Source organism: Triturus cristatus, chromosome 5_2 (genome assembly GCF_964204655.1).
Source record: "Triturus cristatus chromosome 5_2, aTriCri1.1, whole genome shotgun sequence".
In the NCBI taxonomy this organism is placed as follows: Eukaryota; Metazoa; Chordata; class Amphibia; order Caudata; family Salamandridae; genus Triturus; species Triturus cristatus.
Window position 1 is genome coordinate 338,192,889 of NC_140588.1, and position 18,557 is coordinate 338,211,445.

General features: G+C 46.2%; 1 protein-coding gene across 3 annotated transcripts in view; it reads left to right on the plus strand.

Moving 5' to 3' along the window:
* Window positions 1-18,557, plus strand: part of LOC146822954 (serpin B10-like) — a 454,260-nt gene that overhangs the window by 235,664 nt on the left and 200,039 nt on the right. For all 3 annotated transcript variants that reach the window (XM_085607111.1, XM_085607109.1, XM_085607110.1), the window contains exon 6: window positions 17,512-17,654. In XM_085607111.1, coding sequence (XP_085463237.1) covers window positions 17,512-17,654 — 143 coding nt within the window. The remainder of the gene's footprint in view (window positions 1-17,511; window positions 17,655-18,557) is intronic.

An 18,557-nucleotide genomic window follows, 5' to 3' on the forward strand; every position in this document is an offset into this window, starting at 1 on the left:
GGTACCCCCAACTATAGTGATCGGCACGTACTCACGCGTGTACGGGCCGTACACGCGTGAGTACGTGCCGATCACTAGGCCCTACGGTAACACAACTATAGTGATAGGCACGTACTCACTAACTTATAAGCTATCCAACACTTTCCCTACTGTTGCACTCTCTGGAGTTAGAATAGTAATTTTTACCCCTACGCTATCCAACACTTTCCCTACTGTTGCACTCTCTGGAGTTGGAATAGTAATTTTTACCCCTACGCTATCCAACACTTTCCCTACTGTTGCACTCTCTGGAGTTGGAATAGTAATTTTTACCCCTACGCTATCCAACACTTTCCCTACTGTTGCACTGTCTGGAGTGGGAATCGTAATTTTTACCCCTACGCTATCCAACACTTTCCCTGCTGTTCCACTCTCTGGAGTGGAAATTGTAATTTTTATCCCTACGCAATCCAACACTTTCTCTACTGTTGCACTCTCTGGAGTTGGAATAGTAATTTTTACCCCTACGCTAGCCAACACTTTCCCTACTGTTGCACTGTCTGGAGTGGGAATTGTAATTTTCACCCCTACGCTATCCAACACTTTCCCTACTGTTGCACTCTCTGGAGTGGGAATAGTAATTTTTACCCCTACGCTATCCAAAACTTTCCCTACTGTTGCACTCTCTGGAGTTGGAATAGTAATTTTTACCCCTACGCTATCCAACACTTTCACTACTGTTGAACTGTCTGGAGTGGGAACCGTAATTTTTACCCCTACGCTATCCAACACTTTCCCTACTGTTGCGCTCTCTGGAGTGGGAATTGTAATTTTTACCCCTACGCTATCCAACACTTTCCCTACTGTTGCACTCTCTGGAGTTGGAATAGTAATTTTTACCCGTACGCTATCCAATACTTTCCCTACTGTTGCACTCTTTGGAGTTGGAATAATTATTTTGACCCCTACGCTATCCAGCACTTTCCTTACTGTTGCACTCCCTGGAGTGGGAATAGTAATTTATACCTCTACGCTATCCAACATTTTCCTTTCTGTTGTTTTTTTGGAGCTGGAGTAGTAGTTTTATTCTCTCTGCTATTTTTGTTTTTTTTTAATTATTTTAGCTAATGTAATATATAATTAATTTTAACAATATTTAAATTAAATGTAATTTTTAAAATTTGTTATACATAATTATTTAATTTTTATTCATGTTATTGTTTTATGTGTATGATGTTTTTGCAATTTATAATATTTTTAAATAATTTATAATTTATTAAAATAATTATTAAAACATTAATAAGTAAGTATATATATTATATATTATATGTATATGTTTAAATAATGTTTTATTAAATTATATATATTAATTATTAATTGTAAACATTATAAAATATATTTAATTATGTTTATTATATTTATAAGTATTATTTGGTTTATTTTACATATTTTTTTAACAAAAAAACCCCAATATTTTTAATAACGATATTTTTGACATCTATATTTTATTTTCGATATTTTTGTACTTACCATGTTGTAGATAGGATGCGATATTTTTGTAGGTCGATTTTTTGACCTTCGATATTTTGTCAGAGATCCCTCTAAAATATGCGGGTTGTGGTCAGAGTGTGTCCTACCCAGATAGTATACTGCTGTTATATTGGGAAGTAGCATGTCCGAGAGCATATATCGGTCTAACCGCACATGTAAATCATGAGCACCGGAGTAAAAGGAGTATACCCTGTCAAGGGGATTGCGGTGTCGCCAGGCATCCCTCAAATGCCACTGTGCTGCCCAGCTAGTTAATGCCTTCATGGCATGGTGTGTGCTTGTACCTGGAAGTGGTGGGAAGGAACGATCCAGTGATACGTCAAGTTCGCTATTATAATCGCCTCCCAGCAGTATAGGAACGTCGTGCCACGGAGCCAGTATATTCGACATAGTGCCAAAGAAGGTAGCCTGCTCTGTATTAGGAGCATATAGGGATGCAATCACAATTTGTCGTCCATCCAGCGCGCCCCTGATTACAACATATCTGCCCTCTGTATCTATTAATGCTTGTGTAATTGTGAATGGAACCCCTGGCCTCACCCATACTAGCGCTCCTCGTGCAAAGGCCGAATAGCCTGTCGCATACAACTGACCACGCCAGCGACGGTGCAATCGCGGAATTTCTGATTTGGCCAGGTGAGTCTCTTGTAGGAGGGCTATTTGTATATGATGGTGTTTAAGGTAGGAATATATCTGATACCTGCGCGACGGTGAATGTATGCCTCTCACATTCCATGTGCCAATCTTAATGGATGACATAGACTTTACAGTGTGTCAGATGGTTATGTGCCTGTGCTGGCCCATCAGTTATGTGCATTTCAGATAACCCAGTGTCGCAGAGTCCACCCAGCATGCTGACCTGTTGCATATTGTTCCGCATATATCGACAAACAATAGATGATATCTTATAATACAACCAAAATAAATTCATAATCATTGTCAATACCAAAAGGGCGAGGATGCAACTAGCAATCACCCAAACTCTCAATAGAGATAACAGTCTACACATTCTAGGGGGGTGAGCTTCGTGTTAACCTACAGCGCGTGCATCTAGCGTCCCAGAGGTCCCCCGTCAACAGGCAAAATAGCAGATACGTGAGGCGGTGTATAAGTGCATCCATGTATTAACAGCAGTGTGCATGAGCAGGGCTCGTCCCCCCCTTTACATGACAGAACGTTAACTGCAGCCCCATCTGAACATTCAGGATCGCAATGACTATCATTGTAGATAGTCATTTTGCTAGTGGTAGCGCGCTCCCACACACATACACCCCAATACCTCAAACCGTGAGCTATGCAGAGATAGGAGTTCGTATAGTTCATATTAGCGTGTCTGCAGTCTGCGGGGTGACGTCTGGCTGTTCAGTTGAATTTTGCGAGTCTGGGAGGCCATATATTTGCTCATTGTCACTAGATAGGTCCCTTTGACTGGAGGTAAAGGCGTCTTCAGCTGTTGGAGAGCCGCTTAGTCTAGCCACCGCTTGTAGGGCGTCTCGTTGTCCGCTGAGGATCAGGTCCGATTGAGGGCTTACAGTTGGCGAAGGTAATGTCCTCGTTGCCGTCGCTCTGCACTCCCTGCGGCGGTGGCGAGAGGCCTTTTAGTTTCGGCAGTGTCTCCGCGCAGCGGCGGCGTCCCGGGGTCGCGCATCAGTGATGGTGTCCAGCCAGTCCTCCGCCTCCTCCGATGTGTTAAAGAAGTGTGTTTTATCGCCAGCTACCACTCGCAGACGTGCCGGGAACAACAGGGAATATTTCAGGTTGTGTTGACGAAGGCGTTTTTTCACTGCCATGAAAGAGAACCTCTGACGCTGTACTTGGATAATGTAATCCGGGAAAAACATTATCTTGCGATTGTCTATGTGTATGTCTTGGAGCTTTCTAGTTTCCTGCAGAATGGCATCCCGGTCTCGATAATTAAGGAGTCGGAGGAGAAAGGGCCTCGGGTTCGATCCGGTGGGAGGAGGCCTCGCTGGGACACTATGTGCACGCTCTATGACAAAGTGTGGTGAGAGGGATCCTGCAGGTAAAAGATCTTTGAGCCAGTTCTCCATGTGTGTGGTGGGTTCCCCTCCTTCCCATTTTTCCGGTACACCTCCTATGCGTACATTTATTGCGTTGTGCTCGCCCTTCCGCATCCTCGGTTTTATCGTCCAGAAACTCCACACGATGTAGCCAATCATGTACTTTCTTATCTGTCTGAGTCACTTGCGGCTTGATGTCAGTGAGCGTGGCCTCCAGGACAGTGGTGCGGTCTGACAATTTTCGGTGATCAGCATGTAGGTGAGTGAGATCTATAGCCACTTTGTCTATTTTAGATTCGAGGGAGGTGCGGGTTTGATTGATAGTTGCCTCCAGACGCTCTACTGCAGCGAGTACCGCATCTAACTTATTTGCAGCCTGGTCTGTAAGTCCCTGTTTCGCCACCTTGTCCGACTTTGGCTTGGACATCGGCGGCACAATCTGCGCTCCTCCTGCACCAGTCCGTGTCCGGGTGCCGCCTGACATCAGCTGCAGAGTCTATACGTCCACACTACCCTTTTGCTGAATAAGGCCTCCACGCAACGCTCACAGGGCGCAGATGTCTGAACAGGCCCCCCCACTCCAGCAAGCCTCGTTCAGCAGTCACTTCACGCCTTACAGTCTTAACAGCGGAGCTTCAATATCTCTTTAGCAGTGTAGTTATCGGTTGGGTAAGTCATTCTGTTTATATTGAGCGGGCGTGCATTAGGTCATATCCACTAGAATTCACAGTTGGTGGATCTTGGCGGCGCGAGTCTCCGCGGGCACCACCTGTGCAGTCCGCAGATGCACCCCTGGTGACCGCTCAGTGATCCCCGAGGTAGTAGCCAGCACTACTCCACCGCTCCAGGTTGTGTTGCTAGAGCGCTCAGATATTTACACGATGGTGGTTCTGGGGGTATCCTGCGTGCATTAGCTCCAGGAAATGAGTGGAGGTGTCCTTTAGTCTTCGTTTGTGTCTTGCAGCTCCCTAGGATTATTGCACATCATTGAGTCCTTGGAGAAGTTCAATGTGTCACCATCGCGCAGACCTGGGAGTGTGTCATCTTAACAATCCAGCTGGCAGTGTCGAGCAGGCAAGTCTGCAGGGGCAGTGTCCACCATGTAGCGTCAGGGGCGACAGTAAGTTTCTAGGGGGTGCTGGTTTAGCCGATCCCTGCTATAGTCAGCAGCCTCGTCTGTGGATCCCTACTTCACCGCAGTTTGCCGGCATCAGAACTGAGGCTCCTGCCGCATCGCCTCTCGCCCTGCGAAGCACGTATTCAGGTAGCAGGGGATGAACATACACCGCTCTCGCAGCGGCTCGGGGAACCTCCTCTCGCAAGCGCGCCGCATGGGCAGCGGCAGTACAGATGGCTCAATTCACGTGCCTCTTTACCGCCGGTCCCCTGGTGGGCTCAAAATCGAATGACACTTCAGACTTACACGGGCGGTCACATGAGGGCTCTCGCCGCCTCCCACCTCGCAGTAGCCGGCAACAGCATCATATCATGGCTCGCACTTACAGTCTCATGTCGGGTAGGGATCTTCTGCCGCGATCGCGGCGCGATGACGATGGCCACCGAGGCGGGCCGGGCAATGACCCTGCTCACCCCTCACCCCGCACGCCTCAGCGGGCACAGGGTCCCGCAGCCGAGACCGGACGAGCGGCACGAGAGGGTCTACAATCACAACCCGCCGCGGGCTGTTATATGTTCATACAGGCGAGGTCTCAGCCCAAGTCCCGCTTCGGAAGATGCAGCATAACTGCGCCATTGCCAGCGGCCTAGTGGGCGGGGCCAAGCTCCGGGCTCTCGTAGTCGGAGGCGTCCCCTCTAGGAGCGTATCACCATTGCCTCCTGCAGTCGGAAGCCGGTTAGCGGGGTCCAAGCAAGCCACAACCAGCAACCGCGCGTAGGGGCAGCATTCCGCTGTATCTGCACTCAACTGCAGCCGTCACACATGGCTTTGTTCGGAGAACCGAGCCTGTTGTGGGGATCCTCCGGCAGAGCTCTATCCGGACACGTCTGCCTCCATTGCGGCCTTAGCCACGCCCCTCATTTATTGAACAGTCTTGTTTCTCGTATAAGATATATGAGCTGTTACAATCATTAGACAGTAAGCAAGATATAATAAGCACAGCATAACCAGTAAGAAGAAATAATACTACAATAGCTTTGTCTTTTAGCTATGACATATATTCATATATACATGCATAAATAACACAGGCTAAAAAGTGAATTCTCGTCTGATGCTTCTAAAGAGTTCTACCCCAGTGTACCTAACCTAAGTGTAGTGCGAGGTAAAAGTAGATGCTGTTTTCTATAGCATGGTATATACTAAGTTTGCATGCCAAGAGTCCCTCTAGGTTCTAGTCAGCTCCATACCTTTAGAATGAGAGAGGTGGGAATGTCCCTCCGGGTCTCAAACTCTAACACCCCGCGAAGGGAGTCAGAACACTGGAAGCTTGATTCTCTGCGAGCAGGGATGACCGCGTTTGGCCAGTGCGTCAGGCCGGGATATGGTCTCTTCCGAACATGCCGTGGCGAACCGTGCAGTCAAGTTGTGTCAAGCCGTGCCATGGTTTGCCATGGTAAGGGAAGGTATATTTATACCTGGGAGGTGTTTAGGAATACTAGCATTGACGTAAAGTCGGGCAGAGGAAGACGTTATGGATGAACCCCTAAGGAACAGTAGTTCATGCATAATAGATAAAGTCTTGGAGAAATCAATAATCCTAGATAGGGAAAGTCCAGACGGCTTAAGGGTCTGGTTTCTAAGAACTCGTTGTGACGTGGGATGGATGGATGTAGGTGACCATGCCTGTATTTGGATTGCATGGCTAATGCCTAAATAAGGACTGGGATTCTATGCCTAAATAAGGGCAATGCGAATAGTGCCTATATAAGGACATGATTCAGGGAAACCTATGTACGGGCATCTAAATCGAAACACAACAGCGGGTCTCTCGGAAAAAAGACTGATTGCAAACGGAAAATTCCCGTAGCTTTCTAATGAGTGCCTCTAAATCGGGCATGCGATACTGTTAAATCTAAGCGAGTCAGACATTAAAAAGCTCTGGCATTAGGAAGGATTCATACCTTAGTTGGAACAGCGAGTACGAGTTTGGCAGCTGGGTACTCGATCACAAACATGACCAATATCCTGTCCGCCTTATTACAAGTGCATTATGATATAATGCATGCTTGAGTAGGTGGTAGGATATCCGTCACATTTGTGATGAAGTACCCATTTGCCAAACTCTAAATCAGGGCTTATGAGACAGATTTCTAGTTGGGCAGTAGCAGAAAATCATCCAGTTCATCGGGTAGTAGTGGAAATGATAACTCTGTTGAAGAGCCAAAAAATTTGAATAAGAAGAAAACACAACACAATAAAACTCCATCACCATTTCATTACATTAGGCTGTATTTTTATCTTTAAATAGACACTTCAATGACAAACATCCACCAGAGGGTTCCGGAGATATGAATTTTTAAAGGAACAATAAATCACAGATTTTCACTTGCGCAATAATTCATTGTAATGGACCATAATAGCAGTAAACTTTAAAAACTTTTATAAAAATTGTAAACAACTATGTCAGCAGTCTTGAGTTGACCAACTCTAGCAGGTAGCCACTCACAAGGACCAATAATGTCAGGTTGAACAGATACCTCGCAGTCAAAACAATCTGCAGTCCACTTCCAGGCTCTATGGTCGAAACTCCATTGACTTTAATGGAGTGGTCCTGATGCAAGGGATACTGGATGCTTATGAGGTTTGGATGCTGAGCCACTGATGGGGGTCTTCCTGGAGCCACTCCATGGTTCATGAACATGGTGGGGCGACTTTGGCCACAAGGGCGGATGTCCCTCGAAGTGCAAATAAAGGCTAGCCAAAAACCCTTTACTACTGGCTTACTCGTCCCCGATCACAGCGAAAACAGCTGTTCCCTTACTGCCAGTAGCTTCCTTGCTGGACAACCAAACTGCACTCCAACAACGTTCCTGGGTTCGGCAGACTCAGATGTAACTTTTGAGAGTCGAGACTTAGGGCCTGATTTAGATATTGTGGATGGGTTACTCTGTCAAAATGGTGACGGATATCCTGTCAGCTGAAATCGTAATCCCATAGGAAATTATGGGACGGGATATCCATCCCCGTTGTGACAGAGTAACCCGTCTGTCGATATCTAAATCAGGCCCTTAGCCTCCCAGGCTGCACTTCGGCAGTCAAGGAAGGTCAGGTGTTCCTGGCTACCAACTCGCCAAGGTAGACTTCTTCTGCTTTTGTGGCCCTGTAGCCAGCCAACTAACTTTTCGAGTTACTTCATATAAGTGGGGCTTGGAATGACTTTTCCTTCAGCAGGGAACCACATGCACAGTCTCCTTGCTAGGCTATGGAGCAGCAGGTGCAGTCCAGTGTTTGGGCAGCCTCTCTTTTCTGGGTCCAGGCATTCAACAGGGCAGTCCTTCTTCGGTCCTCTCTCTAGTTCAGATGTAATCTGAGGTCAAGGTGCTAGGGGTGGCCCTTTCTTTTTACCAGTTTGTGCCCCAAGGGATGTGGTGACTACTAGCCAATGGGCTAACAGGTCCCCTACTGGCTAATGACAACTTTCTGTAAAAGGTGGCATCTGGCTGGCTCAGAATGCACCATTCTGCCCACTCCCATCACTGACTGACTTCTCTTCGCTTGTGGAGCTCCATGGCCTATCCCACAGGAATGGCTCCTTGGGGCCACACACCTACCAAAAAACTGGTTTGGTAGCAGCTTGCACTTCTCTGTCTTAAATTTGAACCTATCTACAAAAGAGCAGCCCCTCTCATGAGTTTCCACCATTTGCCCTTCAAAGTTGGCTCCCCCTTTGAAGCTCAATTTGAGCTCATACCATGTTTGGCCTTCCTGCCATGAAGACTTGACACCTCTTCCAACAGCAGGCCCTTTGTGTTCCTTCCTGAGAGTCATTCACACCTCCCTCTAGGAGGGTAGAAGGCTGCCTGACTCATTTGAAAACTTTGAGCAACAAAGTGGCAATTTTCTAAAGTTGCTATTTGTGCAAAAGGTACATAAAGTGCAACTTGAGCATCAAATCGGGTTTAGTGCAATGATTCTTTTTATACTTTTGTGTATCATATTTAGTAGTCCCATTCAGAAGTTATCATTGCTGAGTTATCAGCGTGTAACTCTGTACTCACCAATGGGGCTACTAGCCATTCTACAATGGAAAGCCACAATGTGGGGTTTTTAATGTCAGGGCTTGTAAAAACACATGGCCTACTTTTTAATATACCACATCCTGTTTTAGGGCTCACTAGGCCCACCTCAGGAGTGACATATATATATTAAAAAGGAATGTTTGGGCTTTGCCATTTCTATAAATGCAAACTCAAGTTAGCAGTTTAAACTTGCTCTACCAGTCTGCAGTGGCAGTCTGGAAAACATGCTTTACTTTGCAACACTTGAGGTGGATCAATAAGTGCTGTAGCTCCTGAGGGACACTTTAACTTACAGGTCCTGGGTACTCCTGGTATCATTTATTAGGGACTTATAAATAAGTTGACCCATGTTAATTGAGTATAAGACGGTTAAACATATACTTTTAAGGGTAAGAGCACATGCACTGGTGCCTGGTCAGCAAGGGCCAGAGCATTAAAGTAATTACACCAGTACCTAACATTCAAAAAGTGGGGCAAAAAGGGGGTTTGGGGGTGAACCTGAAAAAAACTATTTCCTCACATATGTCAAATGATGATGCAGAATATTAGAAGATATTTCCAACAGCAATTCTCCGTTGGAGAAGGATCCTCCAGCAGATGATTTATCATGTTATGTACAAATCAGAGCATTTGGCATTACCACACAAGTCTAAATAAGACCCTAACCATGAGTTTAGATGGATGTACCTAATCAGTATTAATTGCTTCTATTAATCGTACATATTCATACAACCTGATGTGCTTTATTCCAACCACATGAAACATACATAAATGATCTTAACCCCTTTGCAGCTAGGCCTTTTCCCTCCCTGTACTAAGCCTTCTTTTGGCTATTTGGGGTAGTTCGTGCTTTGGCCCCTGTAACTTTTTGACCACATAAGGTATCCATGCCAAATTTGCGTCCTTTTTTTCCATCATCATGGGAATTCTAAAGGTACCCACGGTTTGTGGATTCCCTTGGAGGGGACCCAGAAATAAGCCAAAATAGAGCTAATTTATTTTTGGGGTGGAATGGGAAAAAAGTGCTCCAGATGAAAGCGTCTGTTTTTTTCCCTGAAAATGGTATCAATAAAGGGGTTGTGGTGCTGAAATCACCATCTTCCCAGCATTCAGGGACAAGCAGACTTTTGTCAGAAAACCAAAATTTTGTACACAGTTTTGGCATTTTTGTGGGACATAGCCTATTTTTGCTATTTTTTGTGCTTTCAACCTCTTTCCAGTTAATGGTAGAAATGGGTATGGAAGCAATAATGGATCCTGGAAAGCTATATATTTTAGAAAAGTAGACAACATTTTGAATTCAGCAAGGGGTCATTTGTGTAGGTCCTTCAAGGTTTCTTCATAGAAACTAACAGTTAAATATAGGAAAAATTGAAAATTAGTTGAAACAAACAGCCATTTGTGTCAACGTTTTCACCTGTAACTTCTTCTAATTATGACAGCTGTTTAAAAGCAATATACCGCTACATTTGCTGGACTTTTCTGGTTGTGGGGATATATAGGACTTGTAGGTTCACCAAGAACCCGACGAACCCAAAGCCAATAACTGAGCAGCGTCTTTCAATGGTTTTTTATTATGTACCGGGAGTATAGCAATTATTTTGGGAAAATGTATACATGGAAAAAGTGGTATGGAAGACACCTATGTATTTCTGAAATGGGAATAAAATATAGAGTTTAAAAACAGTAGATATTTGCACATTTCCGAAATTGGGAGTACCCATACTAGCATGCGAATAATAGGTCATTTTTCAAAATGACTTCTTTTTTACACATTGTCTTTCATTTGGAAGGCAGAAATGCATCGAAAGTCAATTGGTAATAACAGTTGTTCTACAATTCTGTGTTACCATAAGTCTCCCGATAAAAATGGTACCTCACTAGTGTGGGTAGGCCTTGTGCCCACGACAGGAAACGGCTCAAAACGCAACGTGGACACACCACATTTTCACAATGAAAAACGACCCTTTTTTGCAAAGTGCCTAGCTGTAGTTTTTTAACCCTAGCTCTGCCTGCACCTAGGGAAACCTAGCAAACCTATACATTTTTAAAAACTAGACACTCAGGGGAATCCAGGATGGGGTGCCTAGACTGACTCTCACCAGGTTCTGTTACCCAGAATCCCTTGCAAACCTAAAAAATTGTCAAAAAAACACATTTTCCTCACATTTCTGTGGTGGAAAGTTCTGGAATCTGTTTGGATCCACAGCATTCCACCCACCACGCGTTTCCCAAAGTTTTCTGAGAAAAATGATACCTCACTTGTGTGGTTTGGCCAAGTGCCCGGGACAGAAAACGGCCCAAAACGCAAGGTGGACACACCACATTTTCACAGCGAAAAAGGACCCTGTTTTTGCAAAGTGCCTACCTGTAGTTTTTAAACCCTAGCTCTGCCGGCACCTAGGGAAACCTAGCAAACCTATACATTTTTGAAACCTAGACACCCAGGGGAATCTATGATGGGGTGACTTGACTGGCTCTCACCAGATTCTATTACCCAGAATCCATTGCAAACCTAATAAATTGTCCAAAAAAACACATTTTCCTCACATTTCTGTGGTGGAAAGTTCTGGAATTTGTGTGGATCCACAAAATTCCACCCACCCCGCATTCCCCAAAGTCTTCTGAGAAAAATGGTACCTCACTTGTGTGGGTAGGCCTAGTGCCCGCGACAGGAAACGGCCCAGAACGCAAGGTGGAAACACCACATTTTCACAGTGAAAAGAACCCTTTTTTTTGCAAAGTGCCTACCTGTAGTTTTTTAACCCTAGCTCTGCCGGCACCTCAGGGAAACCTAGCAAACCTATAAATTTTTGAAAACTAGACACCCAGGGGATTCTAGGGAGGTATGGCTTGCGTGGAACCCCCAACATTTTCTTACCCAGAATCCCCTGCAAACCTAAAATTTAGCTGAAAGAAATCACGTTTTTCACACATTTTTGTGGCATCACCGGGCAGATACAAATTTCCTACCACTCAGCGTTCCCCCGGGTCTCCCGATAAAATTGGTGCCTCACTCGTGCAGGAGACCCATGTACCCGTGACAGGCAAAGGCCCAAAACTTACAGAGGCAACATCAAAATTGCCTTTCACAAAATGTTTTGGGCCCTTGCCTGTCGCGGGTACTTGGGCTTCCTACACGAGTGAGGCACCATTTTTATCGGGAGACCCGGCTGAACGCTGGGTGGTAGGAAATTTGTGTCAGCCCGGTGATGCCACAATTTACGCACACAAAAATGTTTGTAAAAAGTGATTTTTGTCAGCTAAATTTGAGGTTTGCAGAGGGTAAGAAAACGTTAGGGGAGCCACGCAAGCCATACCTCTCTGGAATCCTCAGGGTGTCCAGTTTTCAGAAATGTGTGGGTTTGGTAGGTTTCCCTAGAAGGACACCGAGCACGGGGCCAAAAACCCAGGTGACCCCCCTTGCAAAACCAGGTCGTTTTGTGATAGGCAATTTTGATGTCGCCTCAATACGTTTTGGGCCCTTGCCTGTCACGGGTACTTGGGCCTCCCACGCGAGTGAGGCACCATTTTTATTGAGATAGGCCGGGGAAAGCTGGGTGGTAGGAAATTTGTGTCAGCCTGGTGATGCCACAACTTTCCCACACAAAAAAGTGTGCAAAAAGTGATTTTTTCAGCTAAATTTGAGGTTTGCAGGGGATTCTGGATAAGAAAAAGTTGGGGGATCCACGCAAGCCATACCTCCCTGGAATCCCCCGGGTGTCTTGTTTTCAGAAATGTATGGGTTTGGTAGATTTCCCTAGCTGGCCGCTGAGCACGGGCCAAACACCCAGGTGACCTCCCTTGCAAAACCAGGTTGTTTTGTGATAGGCAATTTTGATGTCGCATCACTAGGTTTTGGGCCCTTGCTTAGTGCTTAATTGGTGCCGGTGCTTTCCGGTGCTTAGCACCGGCACATATTTATCAGGTCTGGGTCTAGACCTGAGTACCTGCCACTGCCAACTCACATCAACGACTGACTGATTGCACTTGTGTCACTGTGACACACAAATCAAATCACCTGTTGTTCACTCACGCTCTGTTTCCCCGGTGAAGTGTTCTTCGCCAATACCAAATAAAATCCATGCTTTCAGTCAGTGTTGCTGGTGGGCGGGACGCTGATTTGTGTGGATTTGGCCCTCTGGGGTTGCCCTGACAGCGTGCGTAAAGACGTAACCTTTCTAGAATCCCCGCCGGCCCCCGCCCGCCTTATCATCATGATCACACTGCAGTAGGGAGCTAATGCACTACTTGTCGTTCTGTAGTATACAGTGTGCAGCAGAGCAGCAGGCCTCCAATAAGGCAGTGACCAGTCTGTAACTACAGTAACCTTACAAAACCGAGTAAGTAGTAACCCGTTACCAACCCCGGGAGCCTGGAGGGCGGGAGCTGGGCTGGTTTTGAAATAGGCTGGTTTTGTTACTCGGCCTATTTTTTTTTAACCAAAATCGGCCCACAGAAACAAAATCAGACGTCCAATGTTACAGTGCTGCTGCCTAAAAGTGTTCAAAATCTTGATGAATAAATCCCCCTAGGCCCTTGCGAAGCCTAAAATGTCAGTTTATTAAGGAAGATTCAATGTCTTCACGCTCCCCAGTTCAGATATACCAGGAAGCCATCTAATTCATACGTTCATCCTGGCAAAGCACTCCGAAAGGTGACTGTCACGTCACCCTTTTGTTTTGTTCCTGCACTTAAAACAAGTTTTCATCGAGTGCAGAGCAGTGTTACTCCCCGTTTTTTCAGTTCGTATTCTTCGCTCGATGTTATTGTAAATGCATACATACACACACATACCTAAATGAGCGTGTTTCACAGTTGAGACTAGGCCTGCTTGCACTTGTCTCCTAAAATGAAGCAGGTGATCTGTGCGACCTTCTGAGTATTGTAACCCTCTCACTGCCCCTTTGTTTCTCAGCAGGTTGACAGGGGGTTCCAGACAAGAGTGCAATTAGCATTGTTAATAACTGGCATACCTGTGCAGTGCCACTGGACACTGCAAAAGTGATAATATTATTTTACCTGTCTTAACTCTTGCTGATGGTATAGCGTTAAATAGGGAGATCCTGTGACATCCCCACACTGAATCCAATGTGCCGTAATATTGCAAGCTTGTATGGCAAATTCAGATGATCAAATTCTTTCTGTTGTTCTACTGACTCGGCCAGGGCCTCCCGGTGCAGGTGCATTTGCATATTTCCTTCAAGAATCCAGAAGCGGTGTCTGAGGCTCAGTGAGTGATTACAATCGGTCTAATGTTGGTGTAACAAGTGTAACAAAGTCGGCAAAAATAGATATAGACATCTTGCTGATATTTTGCTCCTTATCTTATTTTCTGTATTTATCATGGACAAAGAGTGTCTACTAGGTAACTTCCAAAAGGTTATGGTGTGGTTTAAATTGAAATTTAATAACAGTTTTCCAGGTTGACTTTGGAAAGCCTTCCAATTACAGTACTGTTTAGTACATATTAACCTACCTGGAGGCAGGGCCACTGGAATTATGCAATTGTGAGGAAGCAGCGTGTTTCACATATGTATAGATTTGCTGCCTTTGCCACATAATGTATTGGTTATCTGCTTCATAATTTGCCTATTTCCACAAAAAAATATTCATAGCACAATTGGTTCACAAGTTATTAAACATGCAAGCAACACGTTCCTGAGCAGTTGAAGGCGCTTTGCAAAGTTTGACTGGCCACCTTTCTTTTGCTTATTGCTATATTTTTGTGTTAAACTGGTACTAATAAGGTGCAGTCAATGCCCAAGAAGTGTCAACAAGTGTAAAACTGACAAAATAATAAAGTATTATGAAATGTCCCTCATTATGCTGCATAATTTGCCTTTTCTTCCCACATAATTTGCTCAACTGTGCCGCATAATTTGGCCCTTTCTTCACACAAAATTCCAGTGGCCCAGAGGAAGTGGGTGGAGCTGAGGAAAGTGGGTGTGACCTCTGACAAACATTTGAGCCCCTGTACTTCATTTTTTTAAGCACTGCCCTTGCCTGTCGCGGGTACTTGACCCACCCACACAAGTGAGGTACCATTGTTCTTGGAAGACTTTGGGGAATGCGGGGTGAGTGGAATTGACTTTGGGGAATGCAGGGTGAGTGGAATTTTGTGGATCCACACAGATTCAAGAACTTTCCACCACAGAAATATGAGGAAAATGTGTTTTTTTTACACATTATGAGGTTTGCAAGGGATTCTGGGTAACAGAACCTGGTGAGAGCCAGACAAGTCACCCCATCCTGTATTCCCCTGGCTGTCTAGTGTTAAAAAATGTATAGGTTTGCTGGGTTGCCCTCGGTGCCAGCAGAGCTAGGGTTCAAAGTCTACACCTAGGCACCCTGCAAAAAAAAGGGTCAGTTTTCACTGAGAAAATGTGGTGTGTCCTCGTTGCGTTTTGGGCCGCTTCCAGTCGCAGGCACTAGGCCTACCCACACAAGTGAGGTATCATTTTTCTCGGACGACTTTGGGGAACGCAGAGTGGGTGGAATTTTGTGGATCCATGCAGATTCCAGAACTTTCCACCACAAAAATGTTAGGAAAATGGGGATTTTTATACAAAGTTTGAGGTTTGCAAGGGATTCTGGGTAACAGAACCTGGTGAGAGACACACAAGTCACCGCATCCTGGATTCCCCTTGGTGTTGAGTTTTAAAAAATGTACAGGCTTGCTAGGTTTCCCTATGTGCCGGCTGCACTAGGGCCCAAAATCCATAGGTAGGCACATCCTGAAGAAAATTCAGTGCGTAGTAGGCTTTCTGCCGCCCTGGAGAGGGGGGAAATCGAGGGCTATTGCCCCGATATGTCCCCAAGGGGGGCACAAAGACTGTGGCCATTCTTTTCGGGGGGGCTGGGAAGCCCCCACCCCTACTAATAGAAAAGCCAGCATAATCGCTGGCGCCTAGTGGACTTTCTGCACCCCCAGGGGAATATATTGGGAGCTACTGCCCCCATCTGCCTTTTGGGGGGGGCAGAAAGGCTGTGGCATCTTTTATGGGGGCATTGGCATGCCCATTCTGGGCAACCCCCACCCCGAACTTTGGAAAAATAAATCCCTGGTGGCTTTCTGTACCACAACGGAGAGGCAGATAAGAGGCTATTGCCCCATCTGCCTCCCGGGGGGGCAGAAAGACTATCATTTTTTTAGAGGGTGGGGGCCTTGACATGCCCATTCTGGGCAACCCCCACCCCTACCTATATAAAAAAAAATCCCTGGCGCTTAGTAGGCTTTCTGCCCCTCCGGGGGGCAGATCAGGGGCTATTGCCCCCATCTTCCTCCTGGAGAGGCAGCAAGTCTTTAGTTTTCTTTGGGGGGGTAGGGGGGGGTCATTAGCATGCCCATTCTGGGCAGCCCCCATCCCGGGCCTATAAAAGAAATAATCCCTGGTGTCTCGGGTGCTTTCTGCCCCCACAAGGGGCAGAAAGACTGGAATTTTGTGGGGGAGAGTGGTGGGTGCATTGGCATGCCCATCTTTGGCAGCCCTCACCCCTAAATTATTCGTAAAAATAAACCCTGGTGTATAGTGCGCTTTCTGCCCCCCCCCCCCGGGGGTGCAGATTGGGGGCTACCTCCCCATCTGCACCAAGTGTGGGCAGAAAGACTGTTATTGTGCAGGGAGGTTGGGGGCTTTGGTGTGCCCATAATGGGCAGTCCCCACCCCTAATTTACATAATAAAATAAATCCCTGGTTTCTAGTGGGCTTTCTGACCCCCCCGGGGGGCAGAAAGACTGGAATGTTGTGGGAGGAGGGGTGGGGGCATTGGCATGCCCATATTGAGCAGCCTCCACCCTAATAACATGTGCAACAAACGAATCCCTGGCGTCAAATGGGCTTTCTGTCCTCCTGGGGGAGCAGATTGGGGGCTACTGCCCCCACCTGCCCCCCAGGGGGGGCAGAAAGGCTATAATGATGGCAGGGGTGGGGGCATTGGCGTGCCCCTTTTGGGCAGCCTCCACCCTACTTATATGTACTCTAAAAAAAAAATCCCTGGTGTCAAGGGGGCTTTCTGCCCCTCGGGGGGCAGATTGGGGGCTACTGCCCCATCTACCCCCCGTGGGGCAGAAAGACTGAATATGCCCAATTTTTTGGGGGGTAGCAAAGGCCCTTGCCCAAGGGCCGCTCCCCCCTCCCTGGTGTCTAGTGGTTGGATCCCTGCTTGGGGATCACCCTCCTGGGGCAATCCCCAAGACGGAATCCACTAGGTCATTGGAAAGAGGAGATTCTCCCCTTTCCAATGATACCTCTCCTGACTTTCTACGTGCTCAGGGGGCTGAGATAGCCCCTTGAGCACGTAGAAAGTGAAACTGAAATGAGCCTCTTGGCTCATTTCAGTTTCATTTTCATTGCAATAACATCAGCGCGCCATGCGCCTGATTGGCATTGCAAAGAAAATGTAAATTGGCCTCGGGAGGTTGGGGAAGTTCTTCCTCAACCTCCAGAGGCCAATTTAAAAAAAGGGAAATCCCTCTGCTGTTTACAGCAGAGGGATTTTCCTGCCCCTGTCCTCAAGACGGAATGGTTCCGTCATGAGCACAGGAGCACCGGTGCTCATGACCGAACCATTCCGTCATGAGCACCAAAAGGGTTAACATGCAACATTATGGTTTAATGTGATAGCTTTCCAAAATGGTGGCTTTTTTAGAAGTTTGTTTGTCTTTTTTGAGTTTTTGAGGTGTGATTGCAAAATAATTTATTAGTGATTTCCAGTCTCACTTGAACCACTTCAACTGAGCATTGTCTTTATATTCCCCAAGATAAAATAACGAATCTCATGCCTGAGGGAGCTCTTGACCCGTCTACAACTATGGTGCTGGTGAATGCCATTTACTTCAAGGGAAACTGGGCAACTCATTTCAGTGAGGAACATACTGAAGAAAGAGAGTTTAGAATGAGCAAGGTAAGTAAAAACACTGTACAATCAGTTGATTCTTGGGTTACATCTATTAAACATTTTCATGCCTTTTCATAAGCAGTTCTTAATGTTAGAATGCCTTAATACATTTAGGTTATAATATCACTGTGAGCTTTTTAATGGGCCCACTGAAGTGCTAATGTGGGTTATTAGACTTGTCAGCCTTAGGGTGGTCTTCCTCCAAACATTTTTCCCTACTCTTGTTTTTGTTGATTCATTTTTGTCATCTTTAGGACTCTGCAGACTTTACCACTGCTAACCAGTGCTAAAGTGCTCTCTTTGTTAAACATGGCAAAATTGGTTTACATCCAATTGGCACATTTAATTTACTCAAAAGCCCCTACTGCATATACCCAGGCCCTGTAAATTAAATGCTACTAGTAGGTTTGCAGCAATGATTGTGCCACCCACTTACGTTGCCCATTAAACATATCTCAGGCACACCATTGCCGCCTGTGTGCGTAGTTTTAAAATGCCATTTAGACCTGGCAAAATAAACCTTTTCCCAGGCCTACATCTTCCTTTTTAGGTCTTGCCTGAGCCAGCGAATGAGTTGCTCTGCGAGACATTTAGTAAGTGGGTTTTCAAAGTGCTACCACACGCTTTTGCTGGCCTCAAGCTTGAGGTTAGGCGTGCGTGCACACGCGCAGCTGCCATCTGCCTTTCTGTCATGGCTCATTAAGCCTTACAGCGTGTGAATCATGCTCCTCCACCCCCTTGCTCTCTGCTCTCCCTACCCCCTTCCTTCTCCCCTTCCCTCCTCGTCAGCTTCATGGCAGCGCGTGAATCATGCTCCTCCACCCCCTTGCTGTCTGCTCTCACTACCCCCTCCCTTCTCCCCCTCCCTCCTCGTCAGCTTCATGGCAGACTCTACTGTTTAGGCTTATT